Source organism: Numenius arquata, chromosome 12, assembly GCF_964106895.1.
Source record: "Numenius arquata chromosome 12, bNumArq3.hap1.1, whole genome shotgun sequence".
NCBI classification, from domain to species: Eukaryota; Metazoa; Chordata; class Aves; order Charadriiformes; family Scolopacidae; genus Numenius; species Numenius arquata.
In genome coordinates this window covers 38,176,354-38,203,308 of record NC_133587.1, presented here as the reverse complement: position 1 = coordinate 38,203,308, position 26,955 = coordinate 38,176,354, and the positions used below count along the sequence as shown (strand labels likewise).

The following is a 26,955-nucleotide window of genomic DNA, read 5'->3' as shown; positions in this document are numbered from 1 at the left end:
TTATTTACAGAAGCACATAGTTATTAATGATTTGGTAAATTAAAAAAACCCCCACCTTCTACTTATCAAAATATTACCACTAGTAACTAAATCACTGTTCAGCAGGAAGTCAGAGTTTGTCCCTTGACCCTTCATAAAACTGTTTCAACTGGAAAAATGAGCAAAGAGCTCTGCAAATGCATCTGCCCACGTGAAACCCATAGCACAAAACACTGTCTTCGGATACACAGACATAAAACTGACACTGACACAGCTGAAGGCATCCTAGAGCAAACCAGCCCCTGGGTTACTTGCTTTGTAACCCAAGCAGGAGATCGTCTGGCCTACCCCCAAAAATCTCCTCAAGCACCAAGTAGGGCAAATGAGTGATAGGATGCAAACAGGCACAAGAGAAAGTGGGAGATCAGCAATGGTAACTTAAATAGGAGCTTAAATTTGTTCCACATAAACTACACTGTCAAAGCTGAGCCAGCCAGTAGAAATGTCCCCTTCATCTGAGCAGAGAAGTGCAATTTGAAATAGCAAATTTAAAATTTCAGTTCTGGTTTTGATACTGAATCCATCCAAGCTGAATCCCTTCATCTCTCTGCGGCTCAGGCTCATCTTCTGTAAAAAGATGGAATGAAGACTGAACGTGCTGTAACTTTCCCAGACCATGGTACCTTATGGCAGATCGAGAAACGGACCACACAGACTCTTTAGAACTGCTACAGTTGAAATATATTAGGCAAAATTTGTTTTGGGTAAGTAACACTATAAATGTTACGTGTAGATCCAATTAGTCTTTTCCCACCTCTCCTATTATTAACGCCAGTCCTGCTCCAGTCCCCCACAACACCCCTTTGTTACCGTCTTACCCTAGTGAAAACGGACTATTTGTGCTCCTTGCCCTCTCTCGCGGAGGCTGTCTTCGCTGCCACCGTTAGCCAGGATTTACTATATGTGATTTCTTCCCTGTGAATGAGAGCAAAAAAACCAACAAAACCAGACCTACTGACTTCAGCAGCAGCACCTTGTGCTTCAGCTGCACCCCCCCTGCCACAGTTTGAATGCCAGCAGCAACCTTCCCGCCCCCCCTGCCCCCCTCCCCAGCCGAGCAAAGCAGCTCAGCTCTAAAGCGTCTCTTAATCTAAGTTAGAAACCCCTGTGTGTGAGGGGGAGTCAGCCGGGGTGACGCTCAAGCTACCAGTGCAGCCAAGACAACTCCCGATTTTCATCCGCAACAGTAATTCCTCTTCTCGTATCAACTCATTTTCCTGAACAGCCTCTCATAAGGGGTTTTAAAATTGCACCAGGCAGTTTTGCTTTTGTCAAGTCTTTTCCCAAGGTTCAAAAGAGGTCTAGGAGACAGAGGGCAAGGAGGGAATCAGTCTGCATCATCAGATGCCAAATATTGCATTTGAATACAATTCTGCTATTTTTTTCTTACGTCCTTCACAATGCCCGAGTGAGCAACACAGGGCTGAGACTCGTTACTTTCCCGTGTATTACTACATATGTCATCTCATATTTCTGTTTAACGAGAAGGCATCTCCTCAGTGCCTTTGATGAAGAATATTATTGCAAAGAACATAATCAGCTTCCCCTGCATCTTGTCCTGAAACGTTCCTTTTGCTTTCGGTCTCTCCTTAATACCTTGATAACTGAGATGCTAATCAGAATATGGGGAGATAAGAGTCAAGGAGGAATTAGACAGAAAACGTTCCATAGATAATGGAATAAATCCAAGATTTCCATGTGAGTTCCTGTTTTCAGTCCATCGGGTAACAGTGTGTTCCCGTGTCTTAACCGTGTGCTCTGCAGACTCTCTCCTAAATTGCAGACGTTGAAGCTCACTTCGTATCTCCTGTTCTCCGAGATGCCAGTTGAGCTGGGATGAGCTCTGACACCCACGTTTAGTGTGGTCTAAGCAACGAGTAGGTTTGGCCTGGGATAACGAGCCTGAATTTTAGAAACCAAAAAAGGGGTACAGACCTGTCCCATATGCCTTTAGACCTGCATAGAGGACATCCCCATCTCTCTCTCTCAAGTTGTCGTCCTGAGAACTTAAGCATCCAGCTTTTCATGGCAGGAGGGCTGGGTCGCGTAACCCCACGCAGGACAGAGCTCTGCTCCATCGCACCTGAGCTGGCACTTAGTCTAACTTGTAGTTATCTGAAACGTTAAAACAGGCAGAACTTTTGCCAGCTCATTTTAGCTGATTAACAGCTTTTGGGAGGAGAATGCTCTTAACGTATAGAATAATATCTTTTTAAAATAAATATAATTATTTTCTAGGAACAGCTTAAAACTATATGCATTAAAGAATAGTTTTGATTAGCTGTGTCTGCCCTAGGGCATATGTCAGGACAGCTTATACCACAAAAGCCTTTAAAGTGAAAAAGGTCTACATTTTAAGTCTCACCTATTTCTGCCTCATTTTCTTGCCACACCAAGAAGGGACACTAGGCACGGGCAGGGGCTGAACATGGGGACTGAACTGCCACACACCAGTGGCTTGCCCAGGCCTTTCTCCTCCGGCGGGCAGGAAAGGCACAGTAGCCGTACAGGGCTGCGATCAAATTTAGGATCAGACTTTGCTGAACTTGTCCTACTCATCACTTCTAACCTTGCTTTTATCTGCTCAGCACTTCACACCTTCCCTCTGCAACGTCAGCCTTTTGCTTTCGGTCTCTCCTTAATACCTTGATAACTGAGATGCTAATCAGAATATGGGGAGATAAGAGTCAAGGAGGAATTAGACAGAAAACCCCGAGGCTGGCCAGAAGAATAACCGGGCGACAGGCAGATTGCTTATTTAAGGAATCGATAACAATTTAGAACATTGAGGCAGTATGAGGACCGCAAAGTGAGGCTCCCTTTGTGGTTATTAGTTACTTTCACAACATCTTGATGAGATGGATCAATATTATCAGAATTGTACAGATGGGAAAATAGGTTTTCTATCCCAATTGTGGTCTCTCCATCATAAAACTGTCCTTTGTTCTGTCTGGGGACTAGGAGGGCCTACCATACATCAGCCATTTTCTCCATGGCATATATGCATCTATATGCCTCTACCTGCCACACCACCTCACATACTAACTGAAGGTACTATAGCTGGCACCACCACCCTGGAACAGGTCTAGCCAGGCATGGAGGCACCCCAGTGTGAACTGGCATGCTGTCAGGGAAGCGCTGCTCCGACAGCAATTTGCCCACGGTTATAACATATCAGAAAGGAAAAAAAAACCCACCCCAACAACTCATTTGCACATATAAGGTTTTTTTCCTCAGCTAGAGGAATGCAAATGCCATGCAGCCTTTACATTGTCTCCAACGGTTTGGCTGATTATCGCATCTCTAATTCCAGTTCACACAATCCACACAGCACTTTCTTATTATGGATGTGCTGCTGACATGCACAAAGACTGATTAGATAGTTAGACACAAGCCAAGGAAATAATAAATATGCAACTCCACTTTTCAGAGAATTATTTTACTATAGGCTCTTGTGTGAACAGTTGAATTTGTCTTCAGAGTTTGATCTCTGCCCTTTCTTAGGAAAAAAAATGTTCCAGCTATTGAGTTAAATCTTCCAGAGACATAAATCACATCATAATATTCTTCAGGTTTATCATTTTCTCATCTGTTAGACAGTGAACTGTTCCTGACTATCCTTATTACAGCTCTTACAAAGCTACCTACCTTCCTAATCCTATCAGTGGGCCAAGAAATGCTTTTCAGCATATATACATGTCCCACCTTGCCAATGTAGCCACTCCTTGTAATCAGTATAGGAGAAAACTCCACCACAAAGGCCAAGCACACTTCTTTTCAGGTAAGGAGCCACTTGGGTGGCCAAGAGAAGCCTTCTGGTGACACGCCAGAGGGGTCTGGCTATGAGTGGACAGTCTACACAGATAAGTGGATGGGTTGCAGAATAAAAGGAGCCTTCTCTTGGAGTGAGCTATACTTGTCAGGCCCCAAGGTGGCATCAGTGGTGGCCTTGTCTTGTCTAACTGGTCACTTATGGACTGTGCTGAAAGGCAGCTTCATAATGCAAAGGTGGAGACGGAGTCGAGGCTCTACACTGCAATAGAAGACCATGGGTTTCTAGTGACTAACCTCAAAGAAGACTATAAAACTAGAAAAGACGCAGAAAAGGCTGATAAGGTTGATTGAAGCTATGGAGCAACTCTTTGGTTTAGGAAACGATGACTGCAGGAAAGGATATGACAGAGGTCTGTAAAATCATGTGTGGGATGGAGATGGGAAACAGGGAAGGGAACATCAGATGAAAGCAGCAGGTGGGAGGCTCAGAACAAATACAAGAAAATACTTCTGATATATTATGTTCTTAAACAGCAGAAGAGGTGCCGTTGTAGGAGCTAGAAGTTTCATTTTGAAAGGTAATTGGACAAGACCATGGAAGAAAAACTAGTCAAGGTCTACCAAACACCAGCTTTAGGATGTGAGCTACAAAGTGCTAGAGGCTGGGAGAGCGTAATGGGAAACATCCTCACATTCTTGTCCTGTTCTTATACTCCTCCCTGTGCCTTTGTTACTGGCTGTTGGCACAAAGAGAGACTGATGTGGATGGATAATTGGCCTGACATGGTACATTTGTTCTTGTGTTCTAACTGAAAAAGAATTTCAAAGCAGTAAAAATAGTAATGTAACTTCACACATAAGCAGTAGGTGCCTTAATTCTAGTGCCATCCACGCTATGATTATGATAAAGCACTTAATTTTCTATATCCTAAACTTACCATTTGTAAAATTCTACTAATGGTGCCCATCTTTTAAAGATACTCCAAGACCTATAACTGAGCAAATAATACAATGACAGGAATTACCCATGTTATTAACAAAAACCTCTCAGCCACCTGAGTGTGTGCTGGTGCTCAAGTCCAAATAGTCAAAGCTCTGTGACCCTTAAAACAAGATGTAAAAAAACATCAGGCATTAAATTTGATTTTCATAAGCACCAACTGTCACTGAGTATTTAATGCCGTTTGAGGTCAAATCCTCCTTTTTGTGTTGATTTTGGAATCTAGAACAGGGGGGCTCGGGGCTGCTGTTTTCAGAAGCGTGAAGAGTCAAGTCCAAAGCTACGTGGCCTGTTTATGGTTACGAGATGTTGCAACATCCGTGACAGGATCAAACCTGGTGGATTCCTAACTCCTATCAGGAAAGAAGGTAGGGAGGAAAACGCAAGCTGGAATTACACTGCCTGCGATGCAGAGAAGGTTTATCCAAGTCACCTTTAAACACAACACTCGGATAAGCCATGTCAGCACAGCTGCAAAACTTGCCTGGGAAGCAAGGTAAATTACAAACTCCATTACAGGGCAGTTAGGAAGCAACTATTCTCCTTTAAATTAGTTATGAGCTAATTTAAACTTGGCTTCTGTGGGGTTATTTTGCAGAGCAGGGGCTGCAGTAGAGGCACACTCATGTCTATGTGGTCACCCAGGGTTGGGGCAGTGCTGTGAAGCTGCCTTGGCAGCTGGTCAGCTGCAATGAGACTCATGCTATTTCCATCCCTGCACAGAGGAAAAAACCCTCTGCTATCATGACTTCTTCAGTCTAATTCTTTTGTGGTTTAAGCTTGCTTTTCCTCCATGTATGTAGCCTCCTAGCTCTAATTTTCAGCTGCGAGCAAGCACCAAGTGTATCATTCAGGGTCCTGACCAGCCACCAGCTCCCCCCACCAGGAGCAGCATCTCTCGATCTCCCAGAGAGTTTTGTAATTAAATTTTAAAGAGTGCTGCCCACTCATGTTTTTTGTTGTAAGCTTTCATTTCAGCTGGTGGCTCACTCCCATGACATAATCATTTCTCCGTGACTCTCCTCAGTTAGGATTAGTTTCGTCAATCTTGAGCTTCACAATTTTTCTGTATTAGGTTCCTACATCTCAAGGTTAGTTTATGCTGTTGGAATTTCTTGTAGGGAACTTGCTGCTTCACTTTGTGCTCTGCATTAGACTGGTGTTTATTTTGGGAAAAATCTGTAATGATTTACAATGACAGCCTTGTTTTACAACCCTTCCGTTTTAAGTTCAAATAGACTTTACGTAGTCGCCAGTTTTCCTATTACCGCTGCCAGGAAGGATCTCCATAAAGGTTGAAAGAAGGACCTGGCTGATAGAAAATAAAACTCTGGTATCCTTTTAGGAAGGAAGAAAATAAACCCAAATCTGACAGCAATAGAAAGTTGTCACCTGCTCTGGGGTAAGAAGGAGATTTTTATTGTAGCTCAGTGGAAGCAGCAGTCTCTCTAGAGAAAGAAGAAGCAGTTCTTTCTTAGCCTTGCCAGCTAAGTGAGGTGAAAAAACAGTTTAGTGTCATGAAAATATTGTAAGGGGAGAACACCGGTACCAGGAATTCTGCTCATTCCTACAGCAAAATTTGTATCCATGCCAAATCTGCTGCCAGGCTGAAGCTGGGAGTAAAAACACTAAAAAGAGCATTTTTTGGCAATAACTCCTGCAATTTGGGGGAACTTTTGCCTTTTGGTGTATATAGCACTATCACCTCCAGTAACGGCAACTAACATCTCCGGGAGACTCAGCCGACTGTGAATGAGCATGTCTTTGGATGAGTATGTACGGTGACCCAGGTTCATTTGCTCTCATCTCCTTCTGATTATCGGCTGTGTGTTAGAGACATTCATCCAAACACGCATGTTCACAAAGCTCTCGCTCCCCAAACAGCAGTGACAGTGGGCCAGATTCATGCCCGGGGTAGGCTTATAGGCTGTGCATCACCGAACCTTTTCAATGAATGATTTTCTTCTGTTTAAAAAAAAACTACATTCCTATTTTCACATCTCCATGCCTCCTGTTTGGGAATGCACTTAGGATTTCTAATTACTTTGCAGTCCAGTTCCTTCATAGCTCCAAAGCCGATTAAAAAGAGCACCCAGTGAAGAGGTGAAGAATATGGGTCAGATCCCCAGGTGGTGTAAAAGCAGTAGATCTCAAGTGAGGCAAAAAAATGTAGAAAAAACTAATTCTCATTTTTTTCCCCTTGTAGTAATATGCCTTAAGCTGGAAAAGAATGGTGGGAGTTGGGGGTCAGCACTGTCTCTCGCCACTCCCCCTTGGCACAGGTATTCTCCTGAGATGGAGCGTGTCTCTATCAGAAGCTGCCTACCTTAGGCCTAAGGAACTAAACGTAAAAAATACAATTCATAATACTAAATAAAAATAAGAATTAGAATATACAGGGCAGGGGCAGTTAAGTGCCTACACACTTAAATACCAGCTATGTCTGCAAATTGTCAGCCCAAAAAGGTCATTAAAATAATCTGGCGTTTTATCAAGAGCAAACTCTTGCTGCCTGATAATGCTGAAAACATGATGCTAATTCCAGCCACCTCTGGAAGCTAATTTAACCCTTTCCTGAGCATCATACATACTGCCTGTGATATATGAGCTATCTTCATGCAAATTCGGTTCTTTTCCCATCAAAGGCATTTTCAGTTAATTCTGTAGCTCTTCAACAAGCTTTTCATCTTGTTGCTATTTTGCCTTCACACCTCCTGCCCTATCTTCACAAGGATTTATTCCATTCCCTTCAGATGTAAGCACTAGCTGGGTTTGGAGGAAAAATAAGATCAAGTATCATTTGCACTTCCCTTACAGAGGACCCTGTCCCTGTCAGGTGCCAAAACACTCAGCTCCCATTAACTACAACGTGAGATAGTGGCAGCTTCACTAAAAGCATTCGGCTTTTTTTCAGGTTTGGGCCCCTTACAGATTTTTGTAGATACCAGTAACAATTTCATTAATGAGTAGCGATTTTGATAACTTCCACAAGAGCATCGAGGGCTATCGGGTCTAATGACAAAGCTGCAGATCTGTTTACTCAGAAGATAAGATCTCTTGCACGTCTTAACCAATCTAAGCAACATCCCACATGGTTTTCAGCCTCCCCTCTGTGCTGGGCGATAACCGCAAACACACCCCTCTGATAAAAAGTAATGCATGCCCTTTGCTAAAGCTTCAAACCCACCGGCACGGTGGGTTTCTGGATTAAAGAAATTCCCTTCAAATATTTGTTTTACATGATAGATTATTTATAAGAGCCTTCAAATGCTGCAGCCTTCAGTAAATAGCTGACTCTACAGCTCTCGCTGTCACTGCCCCTTTTGATTTCCTTTGGTTTTCTTTCCTTGAGATCAAGGTGATCTATTTTTAGTGCAGGGACTGGTTAAGTGAAGAGTTGCTATAGTGACAGATAGCTGATACAAAACCAGTCCCACTGCAATTCCTCCGGCTGGTAAATGAACACTACCCAAAGTGGGGCAGCAGCCGGGGGTGCCCAGACACCACTCAGCTCAGGGCTGTGTTAATTACTGCCCAGGACTCTCAAGGTCAAGCTTAATGTATACGAAATAGCCAGAAGGCAGCCTTTTGTACGAAACACACATCTCGCTGCCTTTGTTGGCCCATTGAACGCTTTGGTGTTGGTCCTGGGCTTTGCAGTGGTCTCCTTCTACTGTTCTGCTGATACCAATCAGCTGTACAAGCAGCCCCAGCTGCCTCTACCTGAGAAGTCGCTCCGGTCTTGAAAACTTACCAGAAAAGAGCAGTTTTATACCAGCGGTGAGAATTGGGTGGGAAAAGATGCACAATCAGGATATTGCAACTTCAGCTTTCCCTGCAACTGAACAGCTGAGCATCACAGAAATGTTGGTTGGAAAGGATGTCTGGAGGCCTCTTCTCAAATCTCACACTCAAAGCAGGTCTGGTATCAACCAAGACCAGGTCAGCCATGGCTTTGGCTAGCTGAGCCCTGAACACCTCCGAGGATGGAGAGGCCACAATCTCTCTAGGCTATCTGTGCCAGTGCTGCACCACCCTCTTGAGGGAGCTTTTGCTAACATCCAGTCTGATCCTCCTCACCAAAACCTCTTATCTTTTACTCCTTTTTCTACCACCTGCCCCTGCTAAGAAGAGTTTGGCTCTATCACCTTTGAAACTGCCCTTCAGGTAGTTTCAGGCTGCCATTAAATTGCCCCTTAGCCTTCTCTCTGCTGGACAAAAAACCCACAGTTTCCTCAACCTCTCCTCACAGATCCCCAAACATCTGCTCTAGGTCTCAAAACATGTTGGTAGTTCTCCAGGGAAACCCTCTCCAGTTCCCCAGCATTTTTCTGATGGGGGACCAGAAATAGGACACCCCATTCCAGGTGCAGCCCCACCAGCCCCAGGTGGAGGGGGATAATAACCTCCATTGACTGGATTGCTCCGTTTCTCCTCATGTAGTTCAGTATGTGGTTCACCCTATTGGTAATCACAGCACATTTTTGGATCATTTTCCAGATGATATCCACCACAACCCCAAGTTCTTCTCACTGGGAGTCAGTCATCAGTGCCCAGTGTGTACTGCTGCATGGGCTCATCTCACCCACCATGTCACTAATGAACATTATTAGTCCCCATACTGATCCCTGGGTGGTGACCACCCCTAAATTCAGGTATGTCCCTTGGGAAATGTCAATGCTATTCCAGCTTCTCTCAAGGAGGCACAATCCTCACCTCTGAACACCCATCCGACTTTTGTTGCCACAAGAACCTGTCTGTTGCAAACTTTTCATCTCACTCATGTCTCCATTTGATTTTCTATCACATTTCTCCCTCACCTATATTTCTTAAATTGATTTTTTGCCCTGTTCTTATTTATTATCTCTAATTATACTATATACGAGCAGCGGAGATGTCACAAATAATCTGTTCCTCTCCAGGAGCATCTCCTGCCAGGAAAGGCAGGATTGTCGCAAGAATCCCATGTATGCTGCCGTAATTCTTGCACTGACTGAAATAAAACCCCGGGGCCAGATGGGCAGGATCTGTTAAACAATCCGGTGACTGTAGCTCCGAGCGTGTCAAAAGGGTCCTTGTTACCCCATGGAGAATACAGCACCGGGAAGGAGCTGTTTTTCCAATGCCTGGAAAAAACTCTGAAGAAACAACAGGATGCTCTTAATTAATGTCAGCTAATCCTATCATCCCTCCTCCAGCTAAATCGCCCCAACTTTATCAAAGGAGGAGCAGAAAAAGGACAGGATGGGAACTCCTTAGTGGAAGCGGGCGATGCGGCACTGGGCTCTGTCCTTACACCAAGTAAGGCTTCGTGACCTTTCCGGCACGGAGATTTCAAGCCTCTAAGCCAAGCCTGCCAGCCGCACAATGATATCTCACAGAGCAGCCCTTCATCTCCCGAGACCTAAGCCTTCGCAGTTCAGTATGACCCTGTAATGACAATAAAATAGTTAAAACAATTTTGAGGCATTAAACCCCACTGCTCCGAGCACTTTTAAGTCTTTGAATTGCTTTTAGGTGCGACAAGAATAAAGGTGAAAGTAGAAAACAGCTGAATCCTGGTAATTCCTGGGATTTGCTGATCCAATAAACCTGACAAACAAACTGCCTTAACGACATCTTTGAAATTGCACTCTTGGGCAATTCACAGAAACTTTGAGCAAGGAGTCAATAGTCCAAAACATTGATTTCTAATTAAACAAAAGTACACACCTACCTAAATGCTACTGTCAAGTGGAATTTTAGGCTGTGAAAACAGTTCTGGGCTTGAAATTTGCCTTTAAAGCCTGGCAACAGCATTTGTAATATAGATGCATGCAAATATAAACAAATTGTGGTCTAGCTTAGCACATTCAAATCAAGCAGAAAGTCAGACAAGGACAACAGCTTCTTATACAGATATTCTTCTGAAAGTCAGAGCCCTTGAAAAGTACAAGCGAAAGAAGGAGGAAAAAACCTGGTGCAATAAGGCTGAGAGTGCAATCTTGATCATACATGGAAATCAGTAATTCTGGTGATTTTTGGCACGTAGGTTGGGAGCCCCCAGCATTCAGCATGAAGATACTCCAGGTTGCATTCTTTGAGATGTCATGTATGGAAGTCTTATCTACATTATTTTCTTTTCACCTCAAAAATGAACCAGGTGATAGTTAATTATATCACAAGGCAACTGAGATAGTTTTCCAGCCTTGTATACACATCAGAAGTGACCTGGTACCTGAAGGTAGCAGAGGTGAAGGATGGAAAAGGGAAATCCTGATAAATACATAAATATTGTCTGCTTTCAGAAACATGCGGTGTCTGCATCCGCTTTTGCTGGCTGAAAGTCAGCAACACTGGAAAGTCAGCGCCCAGCTTCTTTCTGCCTCACTTTCTCCTTTTCCACCTCAACAAACCCCTCCTCATAGTTGCGTTTCATTGCCTAGATGCAATCCCAAGATTTGCTTTAGGTTTCTCTCTTGCAGGAATAATGTTCATCCTGCTGTTCCAAATGACACTATTTGAATAGCAGCAGAATTAAAGATGGCGATTAATTAAATTAAGATGGTGAAAAAACTGAAGCCTCTATGATGCTGCTGGGCCTGGGGGACAAATACCTGTAGCCACAAGCACCAGAAAGGACCGTAACCACGTGGACTCCCCCCCGATGGCAGCTCTCCCTGCCCCAAACCTGTACAGTTTGTAAAATAGCCTGCCAAAAGGGAGACTGGTCCTGCTGGTCTCACCCACCACGTTGTTGACAAAAGCATGTCAATGCTGAGTAATTCAGTCATTTATAGTAATATAGGTATTTTTAATCAAACTTTGCAGTGAGACGCACAGAGCTGCCTGGAGCAGGACTGGGAAGAAGCGTTGGTGGGCAGATTCATTTGCAGCACCAATCTGTAAATTTATGCCTCAAGACAGCATACTGTGTTTTCACGTGTATAACCCGTCCTTCAGACAAAAATAACTTTCTTTGACAATAAATTATTTGGAGAATTTGCATTCTTGGACAACTCATCATTAGGGCAAAGAGTACACATCTTCTTTAAGGCCACAAAGGGCTGCAGAGGAAGGATGCTGCTGGGCTCTGCACCAGGAATGGAGCGAAGGAAGAGTCTGGGGCAAAGCACTCTCCTCAGTATACCTCCATTTCAATTTCCTTCATCACTGGATGTTTTCTGAGGTCTATTACTACCTGAATTTACCGGTACCTGCTTGAAAATACCTTGCTGATTTTATTGCTTCATGGTCACAGTCCTTTTCCCTCCATTCAGAATGCTTCAAAGCTGTGTACAAAGCTGGGATGTCCCAGAAAGCAGCAGCACAGTGAATATAAAGAAGAAGAAAATGGTAAAATAAAAAGTCTCAAACATTTCATCAGGCTCATCACCGGTTTTCCTTCTTCCTCACAACCATCTGTAGAAATTTCACAGCTTCCAGGTCTCAGAGCTCTCTGTAGTACAAGATTAATCGGTACTGATCAGCCAGGGCTGCACATTTTCTAAAATCACTGTCAGCTCAACAGAGCATGAAAACCAGTAGAGAAAATCATTAACAAACCAAAGCGGTCTCAGTTTCTCATGCCTAATCTCTGATGCTGGTGATTTTAAGCTGCTTTTCAGAAGCAACGGGATTTTGTTCTTTCGGTTGGTTTATGGCAGCCATTGGAACATGCAGCGACCTCCTCACTTTCATTTTTTTTCTCCAGAAATTTGCACCATGGTTTCTCCCCCACTGCCTCATAACAGAAACATCCCACCACAATGAAAAAAATAAATATCTCAGCTCTGGTCCTCCCACAAGCAGCAGCATCACCTGCTTTGGGGCAAAGCGCAGGATGAGCTGCAGCTCCCCAGCCTTGAGGAGCGGAAGATCAAGTCCTGTCTCCTTTTGCAATCACTTCATCCTCCTCCCACACATTTTCTGTTCCTCCTTCTCAGTGCAACTATCAGTAACTCTGCTTGTGCCAATAAATGATTATGTGAGCCAGGCTGAAGTATCCCCTGGATTTCCATTTGAACTTGGAGAGGCTGTGAATCACCTGCTCTTTGGTTTGGTGTATGTCCCTGCCATGGACTGCTGCCTGAGCTGGTCACTTCCTATGGCACTTTAACTCATCGTGGTGATCACTGATGCAGTCACCACATCTCCACTGTGGGGAAGGAAGAGTATCATTTCTCTGCTTGATGCACAATCCAAACTTACCCCCAGCTCCAGGGGTCTGGGAAGGATGATGGCAAGCTATGGAAGAAGCCCTTTGAGTTTTTGACTGAGAGGGGAAGACATTTCCCCTGTGGTTGATTACTTAAAGAGACTCTAAAATACGGCACCTCCCAGATCTGCTCTAGACCCTCAGCAGCCCTCCATCCTACAGCAGTTCACAGGGATATGAGATAAAATATGTGCGCTGAGGGTCACCAGCGTGGCTACAGCAAGTAACAAGAGTGACTCCGGGACAAGCCCCTGCCCTGTGCACTGGGACCACCCAATTCATGTATATGGGGGGCACAAAGCATGTTTGCACATGTATGTATTGGCGTCTGAGTCATTCAGCAGGCTTACTCCTAATGTAGTCCCAATTTGCAGCTAATTGTAACAGCCGTCAGGGAAATTGTCCTTGAGAGTGTTATTGCGGTGGGACAGGTCAGGGGCGAGGGGCAGCACTGAGGTTTGCTTGGAGCCCCTTGGACCTGGCTTATCGGGGCTCAGCTTTGGCCCCTGCTGATTAAAATCCACAGCAACAAATCCCAAGAGGAGCAGCACGGGCAAGGAGAAGCTCCTGGGCATTTCCATCTGGCTAGAAGTCCCCAAAATGAGCGGTTCAAGGCTAAATGCCTGGGCACAAGGCAGTGCCGGGGGTCACGGCAGCCACGTGTGCTGCAGAGCAGTTCCTTCGCTGGGCACTCATGGCTCGGGTAGGGAAGAAAAGCTTTTAACTTTATACCTTTTGCATGTGTCATTCAATCCTTCACATTGAATAGATGGTGTCCTTTAAAGGGCAGAGCAATTAGCCTCACTGGGGCCAAAATGTTGTCCCCTTCAGAAATGCCACAGAGCCTATCTATTTACACAGCAAGACCCGGCAGGCGGAGAAGCTGCCAGCAGCCCTCAGGCAAGCAGCAACTGCAACAGGAAGGAGGAAGCTCCATGGTGGTGATCCAGAGGTTGGAGAAACTTTGGATAATCCCAGTCCTCAGCCCTGCCAAAATCATGTTGCATAAATCAGCTTCCCTGCTGTTTGGTGGATAGCTGAAGCTTTGAGGTCTCTCTGTTGGCTGCTCCTCTCCCGGAGCAAAGCTGTGGGCTCTGCCTTCGCCCCACAGCTCTCCCTGCTCTCGTTTGCTCCTGGTGCTCGTTCACGCTTTTCTCCTTCCCCTCTCTGTGTGCTCTCTGCTTCTGTTTGGCCATACTAAGGTCTTCTCTTGCTGTTCACTTGGCATCAAAGGACTGTAAGGCTCCAAAAACAGAGCTACAGGCATGCCCATCCTTGGCAATGCCACCCTCCACTTCTCTACCAGCACGTGAACCTCTTCATCGGTGCAGAGGAAGGATGGGGTTTAGCTCAATCAATACACAGAAGAAAGCACTTCTTGATAACTTTAGTTGCAGTGGCCTGATGCTATCTACCCCCGGGAAGACGAGGAGCTGCACTGCTCAAATCCTATTTACAACAAGAAGAGGACTCTTTCTCAAACAGAATTACAGAGATGGTCAAGAAAAACCAGAAATTCCAGGCTCAACTAGTCCAGGTAACAGAGCACCCCTTTCCAAGGCATCAGGGGATTTTTTCCCTCTCCTTTCCTTTTTCACCCCTGTCTCAATACAATCCAAGCTCATTCAGCAACAGGGGGGCAGCCATGGTAGCACAGCCACCCCGGGAGACCGGGCTGGGAAAGCTCATGCTGGATTGCCTTTATTCATTTCTCACCCCTGATGACAGACGGCAACTAAAGAAGATGCACCAGTGTGTGACCAAACCTGATGAGCCACCAAGTCTGGTTCCTACCAACGCTCCTGCACATCACTAATACTGATCATAAAACCTGCCGAGCGACGGCGGTTCCCTCGAGAGCTGCTCGGAAGGTGGTTAGTAAGGCGTAATAGCTACAAGATACAGATTTAATCTAGCAAATAATGCAAAGCTTTTGTTTTGACATTTCCCTGCAAATAATTAAGGACATTTGGGGAAAAAAAAATAATAAAATCAGCATTTGCAAGTGTTAACCTTTTTCCCAAAAGGAATCCAGACTCCGCTGGGATGGCAGAGGCAACCCCCGCAGCAGCGCATCTAAGGAAAGCTGTTAACACAGACACATCCCGTTTGCTTTTTCCCCGCTCTTGTGACTTAGTAACTCTCCATTCGGGATGAGAATGCGATGCAGGGAGCTGACCAGGTCATGCCCGTACAAGAACGGCATCTGCACGGTCTGTAGAGCAAATACTGTGCAGAAAACTTCTGCTTAATGCTCGCTGTGTACCACTGGAGTGGGCAACAGGGCTGGTAATGGGAATGAGGATAAGAAGGAATACATTTTTTGGCATTTCTGGCATTACACTTTCAACTTTTTTTTTATAACGGTCACAAACATTACACTTCATATAGCTGGTACCCTTGGTGCGGGACGGTAAGGATGGGGTTTAGAGTTAGACACTGAAGAAGACTTGCAACATTACATTTGGTGCATCCAGCAGCGAATCCTTCTGTTGGCTATTCCCACCTCACTGCTGAAACCACAAGGAGAGGGTGAATTAGTGGCTCAAAGTGCCATTATTCACTCAATCAACAAATCACACGTGTTTCTGCCTAGGTGAGAATTTAGGGGTTTTAATTAGAAATTTGGAATAAATTTTACATCTGGGCAATCTGTAAACTAAATTTTCCCCTCTTCTTGCATAAACTCTGTAACCTGTCTTTTTGTGTCTTGCTGACACTGTGAATCTCCAAAGACCTGGGTCATGTCTCATTCACATCACCTTGACCTTACTACCACTGCAGCAGGAACCCTCAGACGGGTTTAGGGGAATGCAGAACGAGGCACAGTACCTTAGATTTAAAAAACACTTAACTGTACAAAACAGGAACAAAAGGAGAAGCATTTGAAAGAAAAGTAAAAACAACACAACCAACCACTAAATAAATTGCAAAACCTTAAATAATAGAAAAACAAGCTTTCTGGGCAGCCACCTATCCATCAATAGCAACTTCGCATCACTAAATCTGTATGTACCTCTCCGCACCATCCATACGGTCCAACACTACTCATACCTTTGTCATTTTGCTGGATTTAACACAGTGACTCCTGACTGATAGAGAGTAAAAAAGGAGCTTTGCCTACTGGTTGTACAAGTCAGCCTCTCTAAACTGTGCCTTATCCGGCTGATTCAGTGTAACATCACTCTTAAACCCCTTAGTCACAGGGCAGAATCTCTCAGCAGCACTCATGGTCTTCGGGGAACCACAGAGTTGTAAAACAGCTACCGTTAGTCCATATAGGAAATGCATTAAACCTTATATTTCTTCACTATTCTTAAGAAATAAGTCCAGATCCTGTTGGAATAATGCTTATCTCCTGGCCAGCTGATCCTTACGTGACACACAGACTCTCTGACACACACAAGTCAGCACCTGGACTGGAGTTGGCACTCAGTGACCAGGAAAAGCTTTTGATTAATGGAGAAAGGTCCTTAATTGCAACTCAAACACAGTTATGACAACTGCAGTATCAGAAAGATATGTTCTTAAATGCATCACTTATCTGACTGATATGCCATTTTTCTCTACTTAACATTCACCTTTCAATATACAGTGGGAGCCCTAATTTAGCATTTAGTTACCATTCTTCAGTTAAAGTAACATTAGTCAATGGCCCTTTTTTAATTTATTTCATAGCATTTACTGTAAACCTTCCCGTAACAGCACTCTTGTCCTAAAGGTTATATCTGACGTGTGCTACGGGTGTCAGCTCAGATGTTCATCTCTGGTGCAAACCAACATAGAAATAACCTCCATGCAAGAAGTGCCCGATTCAGTCAGTGAAACTGGGAAGCACAATATTGTTGTTCGATTATTCGTTATCCCCCACTCACTGCCCTCTCCCAAAGACCGATGTCGCTCCTTTTCGGATGGGTAACGCAGAGGGTCCCTACCGAACAGGCCACGAGGGTCGGACTGGCGTCTCTCCGAGCTTTTGCACTGCTCCTTTCTCTTCTTGCTCCCTCTAAAGCTACCAAAACGCTTCATGAGCTGCAACATGCGCTCGCGCGGCAGCAGCTGTCGGTCATGCCCAGGATTGAAGAAAAAGAGCAGCACGAGGGGCAAGGAAAGGCGTCGCTTACACCAGCCACCCAGGTGCGAGAAAATAAAGCTCCAGGAGGATCGCGTGGCCGTAAGTAAGTCCAGCTCGTCGGCGGTTCAGCTCTGAGGCGCTTGGTTGTGGTCTTTGTGAAGAGCCGCCCCGCAGCAGGCTGCCAAACCTCGCACGCCGGGCGCTTCCAGCCTTGATTCCAGCATACAGTAACTCGCCTGCAAGTATCTGTGGCCACGGGGAGAAGTTCAAAGTCTGCCCAGCTTGCAGCTGCAGAGCTCTTATCCGCCAGCCGTCAGAAGCCTCGGAGACCAAAGAAACGTTTCCCGGCGGATCAGCTCATGCGGAAAAGGTCAGGAACCGCCTGATAAGCTCCCTCGTTTGAAAAATACTAACTATGCAAAGGAGCCACAAGCCCTCTTGAAGGGAATTGTCATGTGTGGCTCAGCATGATGACTCTTTAAAAAGGCTGTAAAAGGAAACCACCCCTGGACAGACAATTCCTGGCAGCGAGTGTCCCGGGCACACTCGCACCGTGACGTGACATCACCCAACTATTTTGATTCATGTGTGCTGGGTCTTCGCAGCGACAGCACAGTCCAGCTGCCTATCGATGAGCTCCAAAACACCCGGCCCTCCGCGACTAATGACTAACGGATTAATGGCAACAAGCCTCTGCCAATTCATAAAAAGAAGGCTGATACTTTCTGGAAACCCTAGCTGGAGTGATGGGCTGGACTTTCTCTAGCGACATGCCCTCCCCTTGCTATGTATATCTATATACTCTGCATAGATTGCTCCATTCAAATTTGCTGTCTGCAAAGCAAAAGGCACCCGGGACAGCTGTTTGTAACACAATTGAGATCCACCTCGTGGTCTTTTCAATGAGACAAACATTCACAGGACTGTTGCTCATCCCAGCCGGCCGGGGTGTATTCTGTTAGGCTCTGAGTCTGTACATTTAGCGCTGTTTATTTTAGGAAAGGGTTGAGCAGTGTGGGCTAGATCTTGAGCGGCTGGAAAGGGGTGCAAGCACGAACCGAGGCATGGTCAAACTATCGTAGTCAACCTTTCTGACATAACAGTGAATGTTCTGTTAAATCAAAAGCTTTTTTTTTTAAAGTCCCAGAGCACCAGCCTTTCCTCTGGACATCACTGGAACTTGAGGCTCAGATCTTTCAAAAATCAAACCCTACAAGAGTAATGAGAGTCTTATCTTTTTAATTCCTAGGAAGAATTAAAGGTCATATCACCTTTTTCCTTTCCAAAGAAGCATGCATTTTCCTTTGTGCCCATGATTTCTCCTGGGACTTAATGTCATTAGAAAGGAAAAGAAAAAACAGCCATGAATAGTGCAGAAAAGACCTTTATCAACATAGATCTCAGGCAAGCTGTGGTCTCTCAGAAAGATAGCTGTGACCAAGGCATCAATGCAAGGATGTCCCAGGACTTCAGGGACCCCAAGTAAAGGTGCCGAGATGACAGCAGTTCCTCTGCCACCCTCAGCTACTGCTATGGAGAGCATGGAATAAGACAGTACAGAGGGCACCTTTGTTCTTCCACTAAGTGACCAAAATAATCAAATTACTAATAAGACACTTAATTACCTCCAGACAAGGCTCTCACTGAGATCCAAGTGAGGAACCACAATGATTCATTTAAGGCTCTTCCCAGCCTTTCTGTCTTGACTTGTCCTCCAACTTTCTTTTACCCCCATCTTTGTGGCCCTGTTTAAGCTCTGCAAGTGAAGATTCCAGTGCTTTTCAACAAATAACAATCTTTGACATCAAACAGCCTGCTAGCACAGTGCTTTTAGAAAGCCCCTTCTCCAGCCCCTCCCTTGAGGTTCACAGTTCACCCAGTGGAGAGGGAAACCTGGTGGAGCAATGAGAAGTGTTGAGATATTAGCAGGGGAAAGTGTCAGTGTTATTTAGATATTTGTTTTAACATAGTTGTAGGAAGTGTCAAGGTGTTCACACCCCATTTGGCCTTGTGTGACCACCAGATTTACCTCCGCAAGCTTCATCTTCACTGTCTCTTTGCTTTATTCTGCCACGCTGGTGCAGCCACGACTGAGACAGTAGTCAGAGTGGGACAAGCTCTGGCTCTCCCCATAAGCACACGGACAAATGTCCCCATGGGCCAGGTCTCAACCTACTTCCATGAGACCCATGACCTCCAAAGTCCTTCCCATCTGAAAAACAGCTCCCCAATAGCACAACTGAATCTTACTTGCTGCAATTTAAGCCTGCTGCTTCTTGTCTTATTCACCATACACAGGGAGAACAAATTGTTCCCTTCTGCTCCGGAGCAGCCCTCGACATATTGGAAGACAGTTATCCAGTTCCCTTTCCAGTCTTTACTTGGCCAAAGACACAAGAAGTGCTGCCTACAACACCAATGCAATCTGGACCTCAAGTTTCCCCTCCTCAGAAAAGCATTCTTCATTCTTCGGTGGCCAAAGGACTGCTGAGAATGACTTAATGTCATCAGAAAGCAAAAAATTTAAATCCCTTTTTAATGAGATAAAAATTGGTATTGCTTCAGCACGGAAATGGCCCCCTTTTTGTTAGAGGCCAAGGATAAATAGTAGCTGATGACCTTTTCAAGCAGGGCCACTGCACCAGGAGGGCTTATTTCCCCTTATTAAGGAAAGCAGCAAGACCCTAGTGTTTCTGCAGAGAGCTACCAGAAAACGAAACAACACTGTTTAACAACCGACTTTCACAGTAATTTGTTAATAAAAGCACTAAGTGCTTTGAGTACGATCATTTTGTCTCCCACAGCTAATAGTCTAACAGATACTAGCACATTTACACCAGATACTACATCTTCTTAATGATTCCAGTGGAAGGATCTTATAAAACTAATAATAAAAAGCTGGGCTTCAAAGAGCTCCTTTGGGGCCATCTATGTTCTGGAGATTGAAAACACAAATCCCTTCCAAACAGCCATGAAATGGACTCCTGTCAAGTTACTTTAAAGTCCCCCAAATTAGTTATAGCATATAATGTTTCTTGAGCTGCATAAGGATAACACCATCCCCTTCCAAAAGCCATACACAGGCTTGCTCTGAGAGGTATCAAGCTTAATAAAATTATTTGGGGGCAAGGAGGAAACAAACACTCGTGCATGTGTGTGAAATACTTCCCTAGTCCTGCCATATCTGCTGTGCTGGCCAGACCTCAGCCATTTCACGGCCTTAGAGCAGCACCTACGCTGACAGCTCGCCAACCTGCCTCCAGCCCCAGCACCCTCTTGCCCCAAGTCATCTGTTTTCTGACAGTTTTACTTTGATGACCTAGGGTCAAGTCCAAAAAAGTGCCTAAAAAGGCTCTAGAGCCAAAACCAAGACCCACATCTCCTGGAAGTCTCCCACCAATTCTTGCCTTTATCCCATCAGCTGCCTGTGTGCCCAGCCTACCCGGCAATGTCCTCTCCTGCTCATCCCAGCCCTTCATCCCCTTAAGTCACCTGTTTGGGTTTTTGGGTTTTTTTGTTTTGTTTTTTCTTTAAAGAGAGGCAGGAGCACAGAAAGTAGAAAAGATAATCCTCCTTCTGCTATATTTTTCACTAATTCATAAGGCCACATAAGGAGAGGAGTCTCATGGCAGGAGTCATCTCCAATCCAACTCGAAAAAGCCCCATCCATGGCTGGGCTCCCTCTTCTCGATGCTTCTTGGTTCTCAGTTCTCCATCTCTCAGGGTAAAAGCACCTTTTGTACCTCTCCCCAGTGATTTAACGTGACTCTTCAGGCACAAACATAACAAAAATCTTCCCTTCTCTGTATGCGATGTCAAGATTTGTTCTACGAGGTAGAACTGGGGGGTGACTGTTCAGATTTGGTCTCCAGATAGGAAATATGGAACATTCCATCACATCAACCAAGCGTAGCCATCACGGCGTATCTGACCCAGCTGTCAGAGTTTGGCAACACAAACTGATTCATCCGTCTCACGGAGGTGTAAATTCTGTGCCGTGGTGAAAACACTTCAAACGCTGCCAGTTTGAACCATTTACTCACTTGCCTTTTTAACAGGAGATTTAACCTGATGTACAAATGCAGCAGCAGAGTGCGGGGCAAGCAACGGTGACCAGTTAGTCCTATGAGGTTTTATTGGTGTGAAAATGGAAAAAACAATACTTTCCTCCTTCAATCTTAAGAGCTTATTTAGCACCAAACAGGAAGGCTAAAAAGAATATGTATCCCCCTAGCAACTATTAACGCTTCAACTGGCTTCAAACTGTAAATCAGCAAAATCAGGTATTTCCTTTTCCTCATTGCTGAGAATTTCCTTCTTCAAAATTCCCTCTGTATTTGCCATTACTCACAGAAGTAAATTTCAGATCCACCCTTAGAAGGGTAAAGCATGAATCATGTTTGCATTTCTACATGGATCATGTTTCTCTGCCTTGTTCTCCTTAAAAATTTTCCTAGATTGGAATTTTTCTAAATTTTCTAAATTTGTCCTCTCAATTTTAAAGATTGATGTCGGCAAAATTAAACATTTTCCATCCTTGTCAGTGGTGCTGGGACATGCTTACAAGCCTCACTACACCAGACTGGTTTTAACTGCAACCGTATTTCATATAAATAGCAAACTTGGAAAATATTTCAGAGTAACACGCAAATAAATATGTAAAAGAGATTGTTGCTCTAAAAAAAACCCCACCCGCTCATGTATTGCAAGTGATGCAATACCCAATAACAAAAAGGCTGTTTTGCCCGAACACCGTTTGCAGGCTGGTTGGGCAGAGCATGGAGCCTGAGTTTTCAAAGGGAAATACAAACTACCACTTTCTCCATCTGGTCCAAGTCCAGCTCACACCCCATAAAAGAATTGCAAGTTTATGACTCCAAGCTGGGCTCAATTACTTCCCATAATCATAACCAAGTGTTTCACTGCAATGAGTTTTTGTCTTTATCCCCCTTTTTTATACTACTTCATGCTGCTTTCATTGTGCATTAAGAAAGATTTCAATCTCTGAAGCTGTCAGGCTGGCACTAAATTGGTTTTGAAAAATCTGAAAGTTTAATTTTGCATCTTTTTAGCAGTCCCAAAGGCGCACACTAAATTCCCCAGAACTCTTGGTAAATTACTTATAAATTACATCCTGGCGTCCTTGTGGTGCTTTTCTATCCTACCTTTCCAGAGCTTATAATATGAACCAGCAGGAATAGGAGTAACAGGAATGGCAGTGTTGGCATATTGGTGATTTCTAGTAAGAAAAACACTATACTTCAGGCTCAGAGCACCTACCCAAAAGACCGATAAGCTGGGACTGATGACTATGATCCTATCCAAATGATAATTTTATCATTTCCCCACATCCTACTAATAAACCGTGGTGCATATGTTTCCAGCACTCACTTCTTTAGAAATTTCAGTTTGTAATGTGAAAAATGGAGCCCTTCTTATATACGCCGCAATCTGGCTGTGCTCAAAACAGCAAAACAGTATTTGATCCAGCAAGTACAGGATGTCTGGTGTGACAACACAACTCCCAAAATTTAATAAGTTCTCAGTTAAGGAAAACATATCAGCAGTAATTTTTACAAAAAAACAGTAGAGGTAATAAAGTTTCTTCTAGAAATACTTCTAAGTATTTTTCCACTTGCACTTTTCTCATCTCTTCTTGCTTCTCTTTCTTCTTGCTTCTACCAAGTCTTTCAACCACATGCATCCACTAAACCTTGACAAGGAGATAGGATTCACTGGAACATCACAAATCTCTTTTTCACCCTCTTCTTGTTCTTCTTTCTTTCCCTCTTCCCACTTCTCATGCAGGATTGGAACAGACTCAATGATGGTAAAGTTGTAATGGGCATTGTAGAGCTGAACAAAATATCCCCTTCAGTTTAAATTAAAGAAAAAGTCTTTCAACCAGCACTGAATAGGTCGCAAACTGAATGACGGCAAATTAATAAAGCCAGAAATTACTCCAAGAAAGTGATACATTAGGGATGGCCAGTACCTGAAGAGTGAAATTTGTATCATTGTCCCATAGTGAACACCCCAAAATACAAGAGACTGGGAATCAAAGTGCCTCGACTCCACAGAAATATAGTCCTCCATCGCTTCTGCCTTAGGAGATTTATTTGGAAAGATAATGAAAACTCACTGCATTAGCAACAGTTTGCACCAATCCTCAGCTGTCCTCAGATATCCATCATACACAAACCCAGGCAGCATCCCTTCATTGCACAGCCATAGCCACCACATTTGCAATTCAGAAGCTGGTAAGAACATTAGCAGCAAATCAGCTTCACACACATTTACTGCAGTTTTAACATTCACACTGGCACAGTTATCATAAAATATAACTTTAGTGATCAACATGCCCATTGGAAGCAATGCACTCATCCCAAAATCTAGATGGGATGATAAGATTTCAAAGTAATTTCAAGTTCTGTATCCCTCTGCTCTCCACAATGAGCAGATTCATCTGACAGCTGAAGCCAAGAAATTTGCTTACACACAAAATAAGACAACAAAGAGACTCTTCTCCTGACTCGGTATTATTATTATCTGCCACTTTTGGTTGCAAATAATCTTAAGTGTTCCCTAACAATAAAAAATTCCGACAGTGGAATTTTGGGCTTGATAATCATCCCACAAATGATTCATTCCTATGCAACAGTGGATATAATAAAGACATATGTGCTATATATATATTATAAACAGAAGATTAGAGACAGTGGTCAGCAGCATCCTATTAGACATGTGAGAGAACGCAGAAATGCTGACTGAAGAGAAAATTGAACAAAGCCTTGAAAAGCTAAATGCTTAGCTAACACTGGAGAAGCCTTTCTCATTCCTGGCTCCAGCAGCTTCACTGATGAAGTTCTTCAGTGATGAAAGAGGGACCTCATTTGGTACAGCTGTAAGAGAGCAGCAACTTCCAGAATAATGAACCATTCCCCATGAACTCCTAACCTCGAGTTTCCCAAAGCTTAAGGACGAAGGAGTTTGCATACGTGTGCTTCTGCTGCTCTTAGCTGCTGTGGTGGTGCAGGAGGGCCTGAGGCCTATGTTCAGGTTACCTGTAGGGTTTTTTAATGCAGACATTTACACAGAATGGACATTTTCCATAAACTATTGCAAACGTTGTTTTGTTGACAGTGAAAGCAGAGTCTTGTAGTGTTCAGCGGGGAGCTGAATTGCCCATTGAACTCAAACTCAAAGCTCACGAAATGCCAATGCCTAGCCAGCGTATCTATAGGAAGGGCTTTAACTACTTATTATATAGCCACCCACCGCGGGTTTACAGGAATGACATCGCACAGGACTGGATCCCAATCCGATGAACTAAACACAGGCGTGATGCCAAGAGGGGAAATTCCTAAAGAGTCACCCAACACTGCATTGTCATTACAAGTGGGATAGCTCCAGCAAGGGGATTATGATAGAAAGGGAGGAATCCACCGTGCGCAGACAGGGGCTGCACTGAAATCCAAGCCCCTGCACAGCCTCTTTGCACTGCAGCCAGCTCCCTCCCTCTCTTTGTTAAAGCCACCCCCAGCAAATACACTAGACCTTCATCTGGTGGTCAAGAAAAAATACAAGGGATTTAAAACAACAAGTGCACACCTCCCCCCTCCCCCCCCCAAGATCTATCTTCATTTTATACCCTTACTTTTCCTATGAATTAATCATGCCGAAGCGTAATTAGTTGTAAGCAAGGGAATAAAGCCAAGTACCTTGCTCACTTTAATATCATAATAATAGCACAACTAGCAAACCGGCTCTGTTAACTTCCCAAGATAAACATCTTGGGAACCACCACCAGCTAGATCTCCTATAGCACCTTTTCATCTTCAGCAGAAGGGAGGTAAGTACCATGGTTTGTAGCTTCTTTGCACAGGGAGAAGTGACTTTCCAAGAGTCCCTGTGCAGCAGGCTGGCACGAGGCCGGCGAGGAACGGAACGAGAGCGAGATCTGTTGGACTCAACAGCTCTGCTCCTTCCTTTGCAAGAACATGACACATTGTTCACACTGCGTTAAACCACTGTGTGCGTGAGGTGGCTGTCTCACATGCCCCAGCTCCAAAGAGATTACCAGAATTAGTCACCCAGATTACGGAAGATCTGCCAGAGCAGATGGGAGTATAGAGGAGGAAACATTCGTTAACACATACATGAGGTCTGGAACAGAAATCATTGAAAATCTTTCTGGTTTCTCTTTCCAGGTTGTTTTCTTGGAGTTGTTGGGTTTGGGGGATTTTTTTGACATTTTTTGCACCCAGATCAAACACAGTAATGTTGTTAGCAAAAGAAACTTCACTGACTCTTTAAGAGAGATGAAAGCACAGTGAGAAAGACAGACCCTGCAGCTTATTGAGATGGTAACACTGGTACCTTAGCAATCTGCCAGGGTACAGAAGGGACAAAGATGGAGACAGTGGACATGTAAGAGGAAGTTATGTCGGGAAATTATGTCCCAGAAGTTATGCAGGGAAAGCCGGCATTGTTTTAGTGTCTACAATGAGCTGGACACCACGCAAGCCCCAATATTTCCCATTTCTTGATGATTCTACCAATTCATGTAACTGGCAGACAGGTAACCTGGAAAAAAGCATCCATCTCATCCATGACATCCAGCTGGGAAGCTGCTGCGACTGCAGGAGCCACAGGCCTATGATGGGAGTGAATCAAGAGACTGCGTGGGACAGCTTGGGTGGTAAAAAGTTCCCTGTTCATTCACTGTGCAAGTGAAAACACCAAACACTGTAAAGTTCAGAGTTGTCATATTTAGGATTGTGTGAAAAATCTCAGTGGGTTGGCTGGAACCGATGCAGACATGAACTAGAGAAAGCTTTTTGAGTCTTTATGCCTAGATGACAGAAGAGCTGGAAATCTGGGAGCTACAAGGCAGTAAGAGAATATTCCTGGAAAAGCCAACCCTGCCAGTCTGCACACACAACACCTGCCAGCAGAAAAAGTAGTCTGAAACCTTTTCACAACAACTAATGATAAAGGAAGAGACTGAAAAGGCTGTCAAGTGTGTCTTTGGGGGGACTGCTTATAAGCCAGAGACAGAATGGGGAAGAGGCAGCATCATGGTAACTCCTTGTGCAACGCTCCCTTGGTTATTTAGGTTTTAGGATGCCCTTGTGAATCAGAACAGATACCAGTAGTGCCAGCTCTAACATCATTAATCAGTTTAAACTCTACATCAAGAATCAAAGCAGAAACTCAGTTTTATGTTTACAGAGCTCTGGATGTATCCGACAGCACAAAGCCCAACTCTTGAATTTCTTAGTCTGCCCCAAGAGCATCCTGCATCCTTAGTCCTTCATTCAGGTGTCTGTGTTTTCAGGGGCACATTTCTAACACAGTCCTATGCGCTTTCCATCATGCAGCCTGGTGCAGTTCTGGCTCTTGGAGTTGAGGTTGCCTGACGCAGCCTGTAAAAACCTCAGTGTTACAGACTGAACGCTTTTGTTAGTATTACATAATATGTATTTTGGGGAAAAAAATCCTCCATCATCACCTTGGCAGCTAGCAATAAGGCCTGGCAAGTCTAAAAGTCATCTTATTTGCAAGAGTGTCACTGCAGCAAAAAATATTAAAACCTCTGTACTAATGCACACGAACAGAAACTATACACTGATAGGGCAGAGGAGGGGAGGAAGGAACGCTGAAATGGGGCTGGGTAAGGGTTCAGAGACTTTGCTTTTATTCTCAGCTCTGTTACCGGGCCACTGCACAACCAGGGGTAACTCCCATCATCTCTGCAAGAGCTTGAAATGAAAAGCCATCTTCAGATGCTGTGTGTTACTGCTCTGCAAGAGTCTCATGCTTAGATCAATCCCTTTTCTGCCTCTATTAACTGGAAAGATAATCAAA

The 26,955-nt window shown here is 44.3% G+C and overlaps 1 protein-coding gene across 3 annotated transcripts in view; it reads right to left on the bottom strand.

The window, feature by feature from the left end:
• The window catches only part of PRKAG2 (protein kinase AMP-activated non-catalytic subunit gamma 2), a 171,743-nt gene that overhangs the window by 100,810 nt on the left and 43,978 nt on the right, over positions 1 to 26,955 (bottom strand). Inside the window, exon 1 of one of the 3 annotated variants that reach the window (XM_074157322.1) lies at positions 16,946 to 17,645. The exons of 1 other annotated variant lie outside the window; for it this stretch is intronic. In XM_074157322.1, coding sequence (XP_074013423.1) covers positions 16,946 to 17,051 — 106 coding nt within the window. In that variant the 5' untranslated portion in view covers positions 17,052 to 17,645. Of the gene's footprint in view, positions 1 to 16,945; positions 17,646 to 26,955 lie in introns of those variants that run through there. One more of the 3 variants, XM_074157323.1, reaches the window with a different exon arrangement.